At 35.2% G+C, this 14181-nt stretch overlaps 1 protein-coding gene across 1 annotated transcript in view; it reads right to left on the bottom strand.

The window, feature by feature from the left end:
* The window catches only part of DMD (dystrophin), a 1674912-nt gene that overhangs the window by 1475488 nt on the left and 185243 nt on the right, over nt 1-14181 (bottom strand). The window contains exon 8 of the mRNA XM_088028834.1: nt 2860-2979. Within this exon, the coding sequence (XP_087884960.1) occupies nt 2860-2979 (120 nt within the window). The remainder of the gene's footprint in view (nt 1-2859; nt 2980-14181) is intronic.

Genomic DNA, 14181 nt, shown 5'->3' with positions numbered 1-14181 from the left:
AGAGAAAATCTAACTTATAATAAAGTTCATAGAATTAAGTCAATACACGTAAAAATATTCTATGAGGAATATTTTCAGAGTTTTAACTCCAGATGATAAGAACACATCCCTCTCTTACTGTACTAAATCAAGGACTTCCCTTTCTAGTTTGCCCCATCTTCATCTCTTGACTAAAGACCACTGGGTATCCATGTGGAGGCTCTGGATGGTGCCTCAGCACAATGGAGCAAAACAGATTAAGGCACTGTGATGGCGGAAAACGGAGTGGGATAAATATTCAAGACTAACAAGTCGAGGGGAATAAGCTATGGCTGACCAGACCTAGCTCCAACAAAAGCCCTCGAGGATCCTTCTCAGATCCCTGCCAGTTTTGTATTTGTTTTGTTTTTGTTTCAGTTTTGTCCCTTGTGTGGAGTCCATATACTTGTTTTTCTTTCCTAAAATTCTTCCTATTGTAACGGAATTCCTCTGGGACCAGTATCAGACATAGTAATAGTTCGTGGTTTCTGAAGCACACACGGAATTCTTATTACATGCAGAGAATACTTGTGTTGCTGTTAAAGTGACTCCTCTAATGTATTTGTTTATCTCTCTTTTTATCCTTTATTATTTCTCTTCTCCTCCTTCTCTGCCAACTTCTCTTTCTCTTCCCCTTCCTTTTAAAAATCTAACTAGGTTAAGATTAGATCATATCATTTGCAAAGAACCTAAGAAAGAATCACCAAAATGTCAAAGTCAGATGAGAGCCCAGCATTCCAGAGCAATTTGAAACCAACGGTCAAATAAGGCATAGAATTCAAGCATGGATTCCTCTAAGACAGAAAAAAGTCACGGGATGAGAAGAAAGAAATGTTCAAGCCAGGGTGTTCTCCCCCCAAAATTCCTTCTAAACCTGCCCTTTTAGACACTAGTCTAGATTATCTAAAAGTCAGGTTACAGTAAGGAGGTATGTAGAGGGAAATGAGGGTATCAAAGGGGAAAAGTGGGTTGCGGGGAAAAGAGAAAGCTAGGAGGTAGTAGTCAACGCTAATTAATAGTGAGGCAATCATGGACAAACGCAGATGGAGTCCGTATGATTTAGGAGAAGCCAATATACACACAGCTATCTTAGCAGATATCTCTGAGCCAATGAAATAAAGATAGAAAATAAGGCAAAAATGAAAGCAAGTAGGATAATAAATATAGAAAAGCTTAGGGCCACAACTCTTAATTTATCCTAAGTAAGCTCTAACCCAGTCATGATCTATGAGTACTATAGACCGTTTTTCAAGGTGGCTTAGCCCCACAGACATCACCCCAGAACGATTACATTCTAAAGCTAGTTGTATTAGGTCTGGTAATACCAAAGTGGATGTTTCTCAGTTATCATGTTAACTAGAAATAGTCTATGACTTAGAAAAATGTCGGCCTTGATTTTTTTTTAACCAGTCACCCTCCCAACTTTTCTGCCCCCTAGACTTCTTTTCCCTTTTCTGAAAATTTCTGAGGAATGCTGAGTATTAGATTTTTTACCCATCTATAATTAGCTACAACACTATTTTATGAGAACTACAGAAACCTTTCAAATGGTCATAGCAGTGGTCTATCAATACAGTCCTTTAACTGGTCACAAGTATATATGTGTACAATGCATCTGATCATATATGTGATGATATATTATAATAACAGGTGCCAAAAGCCTTTTTATATCTGTAATCCCTGTAATTTCATTGAATCATAAGCAATTAACATGGGTGACTAATATAGGTTAAGTGCTCGGTTGTAGCAGTTCAAGAATTTTCTTTTTGTCATTTAATGGTAGAGAAGAAGATACCATTGTTAAAGACTGGAAGTTTAAAGCAGTAACCTGAGGAAATGACATTTTACTGAGATAAAAAAACACAATTCACACAAGGATAGAGGGAAACAGAGATAAGGCTTTAAGAAACTGTGTTATAGTTTAGGTAAGAGTAACTATGTTTAGAACAACCTTGTGCTGATAAAGCTATTTAAACCCACATTGATTGGATCCTTAGACATGTCAGACTATTGGCCCCTAACAATCACAAAGAAAAGGTAGGCATTTTATGGGTAAAGTGAATGCCTCAAGTATAACCTGTAGTTGTGTGTGTGTGTGTGTGTGTGTGTGTGTGTGTGTGTGTGTGTGTGTGTATCACATTCAGAACAATAAATTGTATTTTTCCTAAATGTTGATGTTTTGGTGTATGTACATATGTTTTGTTGAAAATGTTTTCAATATTTTTACAGTAAAATGTTGTTCCCAATTAGGAAGAAAAGATAAAAATACGAAAATACCCACCTTACTCTTTGTTAATAGGTGCTGGTTATGTTTCCAAGGATATAATTACTATGACTCAGGTTGAATGAGGGTTTGAAACACTGAGTATCTTCTCCAACAAAATTTATGTATCCTGCTATGTTCTCATCAAGAATATAACTGAAGTTGTCCAGGAAAAAAATATGAAGGTGTTTGATTTCTCACAATTTGACTGAATGTGATCCCTTCTGAGTTTTATTTTTCTTTTTACCTTTGTCCTCTCTTTAACTGTAGGTTTTAAGAAGATATAAACAATATTCCTCTGACCAGTTCTCTAATACATGTTATTCAACTATAATTAAAAAAAAAACCGATCTGCATTCATATATTTCCCCAAAGGCCAGGAAGCTAGTGTGAACAAACAGTGGATAGTTAGTGAAAGGGAAATGTGCACAAATGGGACATAATTTGACTTAGTTTAAATAAATATATGCATTGTAAATATTTGCAATATACAAATTACATTATACATTTTCTAATTTTTTTCTGAATTGCAATTAATTATTTTGAATGACACAGTGTATTAAAGAAAATAATCTGACCTTCAGTTGTTCTTCCAAGGCAGCAGTTGCATGGTCTCCACTAGATTCATCGACCACCACCACCATGTGAGTGAGAGAATTGACCCTGACTTGTTCCTGTTCTAAGTCTTCTTGAAGCACCTGAAAGATTAAAAAAAAATTAAATTAAAAGCAATTAAAATAATAGTCTCCTGAACTGAATGCCAAAAAATCATTTCTTTCCAAATATGTGGGATTTAATTTCTGTCATGTTTTGGGTAATGCAATTTTTTTATTAAACTAGAACAATTCCAAGCAAATTTTCTGCTATGGTTCTCAGCAAACTTAGCACATTTCTGCTGTTAGCTGAACTTCCTTGGAAGTACAGAGACGGAGCATCTGTTGAGAAAATTATGGTAGAATGTGCCACACCTTACACCACCTCCTCTCACCTTTGCAAGGATTTTTCTCCTATAATAACCTGCTGTCTCGGGCATCTTCAGCATCTTCTTCTCCACTGAAGCTCACCATGATCAACTGTAACAAGACAAACTCTCTTGACCCAATGAACCCTTCCTGCTACTGCTTTATTATTTGTTCCTCTTCACTGAAAAATATTGTTTTCTACCCTTACTCTTGCCATTTCCTTACCCTACTATTTTCCTTGCCAACTACCCCTTTGAAACATCTCTTGTAAAGGTTGCCATCAACCTCCAGGTCCCCACATCCATTCTTCATTCATTCTCTTCTCTTGAGTTTCACATACCACCCTTTCCTGATGATGCCCCCCACCTTGCTAAGCACTGCATTTGAACTCCTTTGCTGGTTCCTTCTCCTCTGCTCAACTACAAATCAGATGTCATTCCTCTGTATAAAAGCCAGTGGAGTCACATCACAATAAGAAGGAAAATACAAAATTTAAAAAACGAAAATACAAATTCTTTCCCAGAAATCCTTATACCATCTAGTACCTGCCTACCTCTCAAATCTAATTGCATACAATTCTTGCCTTCTGATACTATGTTTCGGCCATACTTGTTTTCTCTCCCACAATCTGTCCAGCTGTTTGCTTTGCCTGAAGTCTTTTTCCTCCATATCTCTAAATAATGTCTCTTCCATATTGTTCAAAACTCATTTTAAGTGTCAGTTACCCAGAAGGGCTTTTTCATGAAGATGCTGTCTAAATTTCCTTCTCAATTACTTTCAATCTCTATAATTTTTTTAAGATAATATTTTCACTACTCAATATTTTCTTATATATTGGTTTAGTCATGTACTGTTTGTATAACTTACTGGAATATAAGGTCAACTAGAACAGAGATGTCCCTTGTCCTCACTACATATTCCAAGCGACTGAAGATCAATAAACTGTTGCTAAATGAATGGTGCCAGGTGGAGGGGTAAGGGCAAATGTACAGATGAGTTTGGATAAAGATTACAATCTAATAGGAGGGATTTGCTTTTTTAAAAACTGTAATTATAACTACACTTACATCACATACAACCATAAAACAGTAGTCCAATCTTTTAAAAATCATAGTATACAACTTTCTAGCAAAGATAAACAGGGTAAAAAGAGTGATAGATAGAGAAGGAGTAACAGAGAAGGATGCTCTAGAACTGAGACATCTTGCCTGGGAGCTCCAATTCCCCCAAGACCTTATCACACTACCCTCATTGTGATTAGAAAATCCCTATATGGGTATGCAAAATGTCTAATCAGCTATTTTGCTCCCCGGAACGCTGTATTATATAATATAGGAATGGAGAAGTAGGTTTGGGACAAGGTCTGTTAATTTCTGGAAAATCTGCAGTCCTTGCCTGTGAAACAATGATGTTTGGTACCTATCAGACCAGCTTTTAGTTATGCAAGCCCTGTGGTAGATGTAAGCGAACTTATTTGGGATTGGTCACAGATTTTTTTATCCCAGGACTTTTATTTTTTGAGTCTCAATATTTTAGAGCACTATAAAATCACTTACTTTTAGTTCCTCTCTCTAGATTTTCATGCCCTATTTTCAAGTGAAGCAATTTAGAATAAAATGACTATGCATTTATTTTGTGTGGGGGGTCTATACTGCCTATCATGGCTTTGACATTCCAGAGCGTACACTGGGTAATAAAACTCTTTCTGCCATGAGGCCGAAAATGGAAACATTAACATTCAGAGTTGTCCTTGAAAGTCATGTTGAGTCTGTGTTTTCTGAGTTATATAAGGCAGGACTGGGAGCATTTCAAATGTGTCAGCCAGAAATGGTAAAATAATTAAAATAATATTTTGGTGGCCATAAGTTTGTTTCCTTAATTTGGCCAAATTCTTTCTCCCTACCATTCAAGTATGAGAGCATATACAATTACATGTATTAAAAACAACTAGGAAATAATGCTATACTGTTCACATTTTTACATCTAAACTATTGTTTTCACTATTTTAATATATTTTAATAAAGGAACTTTGAGAAAATCATCATTTGATCAGTGAAGTACTAATTTTAAACTTGGGTTCAGTCTTTCTAAAGCACATGTGATCAAATGTACTATTTATTTTTTCCAGCACTTAGATTTCTGATTTTGTTTTGCTTATCTAGTTGCTTTATAATTAGAAATTATATTCTTGCCATATTTATCAGGTTTAAATTTTATGCTTTTGCAGGAGTGCTAACACAAAGAACCAGTAAAATTAGTTGTGGGTTGATAGCTTCAAAATCAAACATAAGACCTATCAGGATTTATAGTGAGTAAAGGGAAACAAAGGAACATGGGAAAGGCACTCCACAGTGCCTCAAATTCTTGAAGAGTGCATAGTACTGGAGGAGATTAGCATATACTATTTGATTTAAGTTATTTCCAGTATTTCTTTTTCCCTTCTATGATTTTTTCAAGTTATACCTCTTCTTTTACTAATAATCAGGGATTAAAACAAAAAGGGTTAAAGTTAACTTTTCTGAGCACACTCCATAGCCTCAAAACAGAAGCCACTGAAACATAATCATATTTCCTATTTCCCCAGACCTCCCCTCTGAAAATAAATAGAATGCATACCACAGTATTTGCTAATGCCCCCAGTATCATCAAAAGACAAACGACTATAAAATATCCAATGTCTAGAACTCATTTTTTTAAAAAGTTGATTCTTAGAAGTAGCAAAAATGTCACATACAGAGAGGTGGGATTTAAAAAGTTAAATTTATCTGCCCACTTACATATCCATGAATAAGGGCCTGGATCATTGGTAGAAACTATGCCTTCCGGCTTCCCTCTTCAAGAAAACACAAATTCTCAAGACTACTAATTTTTAAAATACATTACAATTTTTTAAAGCTATTTTAAAATGGATTTTAATTAAATATTTACTTCTTATGGATTTGAATTTCTCTTAGCTGGATTTATAGAGATTTACAGTAGATTTGCTAATTAATCCTGAAATTATGAGCCAAATTATTCCAAATATAGAGATATCCCCAGAGAAGTATGCTAACATTTTTGCCTATCAGGAAATAATATTTTCAAAATGAAATGCTGTCATATGATTGTTAAAGTATATTTTTCTTGATTAAAAGCATATAAATTACTTAAACACACACAAGTACATGCTAAGTATTTTATTATTGGCAAGTATTTTTTGCCATTCTTTTTATACAAGTAATGCATTTGTTACACTTACCAGATGGAAAAAAAAATTCAGGCTCCTAATTACATTTCTATACCATTATTAGATAGATATAAATGTCAGCAATGTTTGTTCTCTAATGTCAACTAACAACCTTTTTTTTTCCTTATGACAAGAGAAAAGGCCAACAGTGAAATTTAACATTAAAAATGCTTAGATTTGACAAACAGATTTTGTTAGACCTCTGTAAATAATTCTATTTCTTATAAATTATTCTGTAGTTAAAGGTCCTGACCAAATTTGTTATTCCCTTAGTACATATTCACAATTTATGATTTAAATATGACTTTAATTCTATTCCCTTCAAATGTCATCAATAGTAGTGAATCCTTCTTGCCCTGACCCATGTCAAGTTGTTTTTCAAAAACTGGCTCAGAATGATCACTGAAGAAGAGTCACTTTTGGTGTTTACTCCAACTTAAGTGATTTAACTCTTTATTAGCACACAAGTGAAATAATGCTTGGAAAATAAAGGAATGCAAGCATGTAAGGCCAGGGAATTACTAGATTTGATGTGCAGAGGTGAAGAACAATTAATAGAAACATAGAGAAAGAGAACACAAAAACAAGGTTGGGTCTCTTAGAATCTCCCTAGGAGGCTCTACAATACTTCCCTTGGCCATAGTATATACTCAGTAACATGGAATAGGAAAGGGCAGTGGCTGCCTATATGCATAGTCTATTTCATTACTCCTTCTACTTGAATGATCAACCAACATAAAATTGCCAACACCAAGTCCACACACATGGACATGTACATGTACACACGTACACAAACACACACACATGCACATCTAGAAACAACACAGATCATGGGCTATGCATGGATTCTAAGACCATGTGCTGCCTCCCACATATTACTTTAAATTAAAATATGTTTAATAAAATATTAAATTTAAGTAATTTGCAGCTTTTTATTTTAGCCTAAGAAAATGCACACAAAAAGAAAGGCTGATGAGAACAAAACTTGTATCAAATATAAAATTTGCAAAAAATCTTAAGAAATTAGAAGAGTTTCTAGAAACATGGGATAAGAATAACACCTATGAAAGTAGTATTTAAAAAAAAAATCCATCTCAGGAACAACAACAAAAAAATCCCTAGACACTTATGAACAATTAGCTCATGCAATACATCTGGATATGAATTGATTTTATTTTCAAATAAAAACATCCTGGCCAAATCAGAAAATTTTATGATTTCTTAAGAGATGATGAGAAGGGAGGCGATTTATCTTTCTCTTCACCTTTTCTCTTATGGCCATTCTTATTTCCTTCCTTCCATCAGCTCTACACTGGGCTAGGCTCTGTATCTCCTGCTTCCCTAAATGAAATGATCTGGAAATGACGTGCCATTTTATTTTCCGTCCAGTATTCACTTCACTAAGCCTGACTGGTCACAGTACAGTCTAGTTCTTCAGGAGGATCTATATACAGTATGTAATTTTGTTCTACATTTGTGGAATATTTTTAAAAAGCTACCTCAACAGGTCTTCCTAGAAGACCTTTTATTTTGATATCCACTTACTAAATGTGATTGTATAGTTATATTAGTCTTTATATCAGAACCCACTGTTTTTTACCTTTTTATTAGAAATAAATGTTTAAGGGGCGCCTGGGTGGCTCAGTTGTTAACGTCTGCCTTCGGCTCAGGTCATGATCCCAGGGTCCCGGGATCGAGCCCCGCATCAGGCTCCTGCTCAGCAGGAAGCCTGCTTCTCCCTCTCCCACTCCCCCTGCTTGTGTTCCCTGTCTCACTGTGTCTCTCTCTGTCAAATAAATGAAATCTTTAAAAAAAGAAAAAAAAAAGAAAGAAATGTTTATGTTTCATCCAACTCCTAAGCTACCAAAGGGGGGCTCTAAAGACCATTTCAATGATATCTGAAAGATGTTCAAAGACATCTCAAAGATTTTAAAAACCTAAAGGTTCCCACCTAAAGCTTCCCAAGTGCAAAATGAGGGTTCAAGAAATACGAAAAATTGTTTTAAAAACAGAGTTGATAATTAATGTATCCTGCCTTGTTTGGCGTATAAGTAGAATAGGGTATGGTATGGATGACAGACTAATAAAAATATATGCACATTTAAAGGTGTGGGATCTGAAGTCAGATTTCCTGGGTTTGATTTTTGGTTGCATTGCCAACCAGCTATGTGACCTTGAGAAAGTTTTCAATCACACCAAGCCTCAGATTACTAATTTTCAAAATTGGGATAATAAAAGCACCTGTCTCTTTAGGTGTTTGGAAATCATGAATACAATATAATTGCTTAACACATTGCCTGGTACACAGTATGAACTCACTAAACATTAACAGCTAGTTAGTACTAAAATCTCACATTTAGGCACATTCAGAATAAAGACTTCAAACCCTATTGCAAGAAGCCAATAGTCACCTCATTTGCCTCATCTAATTCCTGCTGTCTATCATCCTCTAATAGGTATCATAAATACAGAAAGGGTGTGCTTTTGGAAATCCAGGAATGAAGGATGGAGGTTACTGCCAATATTTAGGATTTAGAAAAATATAAAATGAAGTTAATTTTAATTTTATTTTATAAGACAAAATAGACTTTATTTTTTTATTATGTTCAGTTAGCCACTGTATAGTACATCTTTAGTTTTTGATGTAGTGTTCAATGATTCATCAGTTATGTATAACACCCAGTGCTCATCACAAAATCCAGAAGTAAGACTTTAGCTTCCAGATTCTTTACATGAGATTAACAACAGTAGCTTTAAACTAATTGATCTAGTGATCATACATTGCTAAAAAATAGTATGATCAGAAAAGCTATATTATGGGGTAAGGAGGACAGACCTTAATCACTAAATAATAGACCTCAATTCTCATACTTTTCCTCCTTCCTCTGTAATCCATGCATGCATGCAGACATCCATACAACCTGCCTATAGTTACACCATTGAAAACAGCAATTAAAGTGAACACCAAGAAAATGACAAAAATTAATGAAAAAGAAGAGAATAGGAATATTGGGAGAGAGAGATGAGGTGGAAGTTTTCAGGCGCAGCACAGAGGAAGTGATATTCATGTCAATGTGATATTCCATTCTACTTATTATCTTCCTGCTCAAACATCGCTGTTATTCTTATCATAAGCCTATTTTGTTCTATGTTCCCTTTCTAGTTCCTTTTGCCCTAATTTTAAAGAAAGAGCTACAGAATTAATGTTGAAAAGTCATTTCCTTAACCATTTTAATTCTGAGCATTTCATCTGCAGCTACCACCAATGTGCTGTTTCCCCATTGCTTACTCTGAGTCTGAGGACTTACAATGCAATCGCTCCATCTCTTCCATCTAGATATTCCCAAACCAGGGAAAACAAGTGTCATACTTGCCCAATCTCCTTGCTACTGTCTGCATTTGCTCTAGCCTCTAGGATAGCTACTGGAGTCAAACTTCATTGGAATCTAAGAAATGAGGGGAAAGAGTTTGGCAGACAGATCAAGATGAAAAGCCAGAGTCTATTGATTACTATCTAATTTACCTTAGGCAACTCCTTAACCTCATTGAACACAATGGAATATTACTCAGCCATCAGAAAGGATGAACACCCACCATTTGCATCGGAATGGATGGAACTGGAGGGGATTTTGCTAAGTGAAGTAAGTCAAGCAGAGAAAGACAATTATCATATGGCTTCACTCATATGTGGAACATAAGGAATAGCGTGGAGGATCACAGGGGAAGGGAGGGAAAATTGAAGGGGAAGAAATCAGAAAGGGAGACAAACCATGACAGACTCTGGACTCCAGGAAACAAACTGAGGGTACAGAAGGGACGGGGATGGGGGGATGGGGTAGCTGGGTGATCACGTGCCCTAAGGAGGGCACGTGATGTGATGTGCACTAGGTGTTATACGCAACTACTGAATCATTGAACACTACATCAACGCAACTACTGAATCATTGAACACTACATCAAAAACTAATGATGTACTATATGCTGGCTAACTGAACATAATATTAAAAAAAAGAAAATGGAGAGGGAGAAATCCATCCATCCATCCATCAATCAATCAATCCCTCCAGGACAGGTTTAGTACTGGATTTAAATGAGATAATACATTAGAATCAGCTACCACAATGCTTAGAGTTGGTAAGTGGTGAGGAAATGCTGATTTTTCTTCTATTTCTGACATTATCACCCATTAATTCAATTCTTAGACTAAGATCCATGGAAGTAGTCCCTCTGGGCATCAGTATTTATTCACAAAACTTTTGATAATCGCATCATATATCTTCTAATTACTAAACATTCCTTGTGTGCCAAAACTATAGGACATCATATAAAAATATCAAATTTAGGGGCCCCTGGGTGACTCAGTTGGTTAAGCATCTGACTCTTGGTTTCGGCTCAGGTCTTGATCTCAGATTGGTGAGGTCGAGCCCCGAGTTGGACTCCACACTCAGCAGGGAGTCTGCTTGAGATTCTTTCCCCCTCCCCTCTGCTCTCTCTCTCTCAAATAAATAAATAAAATAATAAATAATGCTTTTTACAAAAAATCCAATTTAGTAGTTTTCTCATTCTCACTAGATGATCCAGATCTTTAATTGTTAATGGAATCTAAAATATTATCCAGTATAAATTAGCTCTGCAATATGAAGTTCTATTAAATAACAGTGTACTACCAGTTGTACCACTAGAAATCATTTTGCTCATAACAGAACTATTAAACATAAAATTATAGCATACTGTAGTTACCAATTTTATATTCCTTAGAAAGAGACACAGTGCCATATTCAACCTTATTTTTAATATGAGAATGGATTTATGGTCTTGCATTTTGTTATAAGATACATGAATATATTTTTCAAGAAAAATTACTTTCTTAAAATTCATATTACCATATCTGTTGTGGCTTTCTTCTGAAAAATTTTCCCCTAAAATACATTCTAAAATGTTTTATATAAGTAAATAATTCATTTACATTATTAATGTTGCATTACCTATTACCTATTCAAGGAAACTGAAATTAATTGGTATTGGTTTAGAAAAACAGAGATACTTTACATTAGACTAATTCCTTAAGTGAGAGATAGAGTCATCTCTTTTCCTTTTTTTCTTTTTCTTTACCTTCCCCAGAGCCAGAAACTTCTAATAAAGAAGCATTATAGGACAAATTAAGAATAAAAAAATAAAGCTAGTGTCTCTAAGATTATGGCGTCTTGGATAGTTATATTTCAGTAGATGTACTGATGTACTTGAAAACAAGGCTGTGATATTTTGAGCAATGTAATGTTACTGAATTAGTACTCAGTGATTTTTAATGAACCAATTAGTAATCTCTTAACTGGAATAACTTGATTTGTTAAGAGAACATGAGCATGGATTTATTATCATCATTATTATTTTAATTACATTAATGGCATATCTAGTATATAATGTTATCCTTGGAATCTGCTGCTTGTTTATAGCATATTGATGGGAAATTATATGCCTTCTCAAGTAGATTTTAAAAAATTAAAACTGAGCATCAGGCATATAAAACTCTGTCGAATATGAAGAGTGATATTGTCCTTTTCTAATTTAACTTGCCACTTCCTTATATCAAAAGAATATTATTATCACACAAATCAATCTTATTTAGCTTGGAGACATGTCTTACACAATAATAACAGCTAAGGTCATTCATATAATTCTAGGTACCAGGTATTATTCTAAGTGATTTTTATCCAATTATGTGTCCAATATTTTTATCATCCCTGTAAGATAGATATCCTCATTATCATTGCCCTGATTTCATACTTGGGGAAACTGAGGCATAAAATGGTTAAGTAATTTCTGCCAAGTTATTCACCTTGCAAATGATAGAGCTATGTTTTCATCCCAGGCAGTTTGGCTGCAGTGTCTATAATACACTGCCTCTATATTAGAGATATTAATACACTTAAATATGAATAAGAGATAGATATGTCTGTTTTGTATAACTGCACAACATAAGGCACATAAATAGAAACTTAAACTATTGTGTGTAAGTGTATGTGTACATGTGTATACTCAGTTGAGTTCTAGGTTTTAGCCCTCTGGTGACACTTGAATTCAACCTATTACATTTTATTTTATTTTTTTTAAATTTTTTTTTAAAGATTTTATTTATTTGAGAGAGAGAGAATGAGAGACAGAGAGCATGAGAGGGAAGAGGGTCAGAGGGAGAAGCAGACCCCCCGCTGAGCAGGGAGCCCGATGTGGGACTCAATCCCGGGACTCCGGGATCATGACCTGAGCCGAAGGCAGTCGCTTAACCAACTGAGCCACCCAGGCGCCCTCAACCTATTACATTTTAAAGACTACTACCACAAGGCTTGCTTTAAAAATACACACACACATACACAATAGTTAGGTCCTGCTATATGTTCTTACTCTTTGAAAGCAGTGTGAAGACTGGGTCATTTTAGCAATAAATGCTAATCAGAACAGTGTTTAATATGGGGTTTTGGGCATTAGTAGAAGGTTCAAGTGACTTTTTTCTGCATGGCTTAGTTTCTTTGACTGTTTTTAACTTTTCTCTCATGAATCCTTCCTATCTGGATATTTTCTCTTGGAACATATTTATCATCATGCTGTGCTTTGACTATTTTCTTACGAACCTTTCCTATCTGGATATTCTCTCTTGGAACATATTTATCATCATGCTGTGTATGTGATATGGTCACGGGATCTCCCACTTGAGAGAATACATGTTTTTCTCCCATGATTCCTATTCTGTGCCCCTTGAATGACAAGTAAGGTCTATATGGAATCCAAAAACAGAGAAAGTACAGTTTCTCTAGGCCTTCTCTCTCCTTCCTTAATAAGAATCTTGGAAGAAAGATTAAATTGTAAGGCCAGTTTTAAAAAAGGGCCAACCAGACCTAATTTAGCCTGTAACTGAGGCCAGAGGGCAAAAAGTCCTTATAATTTATATTAAGTTCACTGAGACTCACAAGGCCACAGTTCTGCACACAAATTTAAGAATAGAGTCTTATGATTACAGATAGTATAGTTTGCCCAGCTTGTCCACTCTTCATATATTCCTCATGAATTGATCACCCTGTGGCAGGTACCCAGCTAAAAATTTGATTCCATCAAATGGATTTCCTTTTCCACATAAGCAAGGGTTACAAGCTTGATTCCTATGGACATATCTAGGTATGAGTCCTGGTGGCATCTTCTGTGATATTTACAAAGATTCTAGCTAGGATTACAATCATTGAGGAATTTTAATAGGAAATGAAACAGGGATAGAAGGAAAGAACAAATGTCAGAGGTAGCAAGAGGGTACCAGAGATAATATCTCTCCAAGTAAGCTGCCTCATAGACGTGCTCCTTCTTCATCTATGAGTTGTTTCCTTGTCCCTACTCATAATTTTTTGTTTATTTAAGTTTTCAGATTCATGTCTCTGCAAGGAAGCAATGATGAGGCTTCCATGTGTGATAAAACTAGTCAGAATTGTTTAAAGTGTCTGCTCAAAAAAATAAAGTGTCTGCTCAAAAAAAAAATTACAGAGCATCAGTTATGTACTAAGTACTTGGCTAGGCAGTAGAGAAACACAGAAGAGGTCTCTCTGGTTCTCTGGCTGTAGCATAGCATTTTTTTCATGATTATAATGTTTATCTTTATTGCCATAGCCATCAAACATGCATTAATCACTTATTAGGGTCAAAGGAAATAAAATGGAATTTCAAAGCAGTAA

The sequence above is a fragment of the Eumetopias jubatus genome, unplaced genomic scaffold, assembly GCF_037043125.1.
Source record: "Eumetopias jubatus isolate StellerSeaLion01/CBP00866 unplaced genomic scaffold, mEumJub1_p1.0 scaffold_11, whole genome shotgun sequence".
Classification (NCBI taxonomy): Eukaryota; Metazoa; Chordata; class Mammalia; order Carnivora; family Otariidae; genus Eumetopias; species Eumetopias jubatus.
This window is presented reverse-complemented; position numbering and strand designations above follow the sequence as displayed.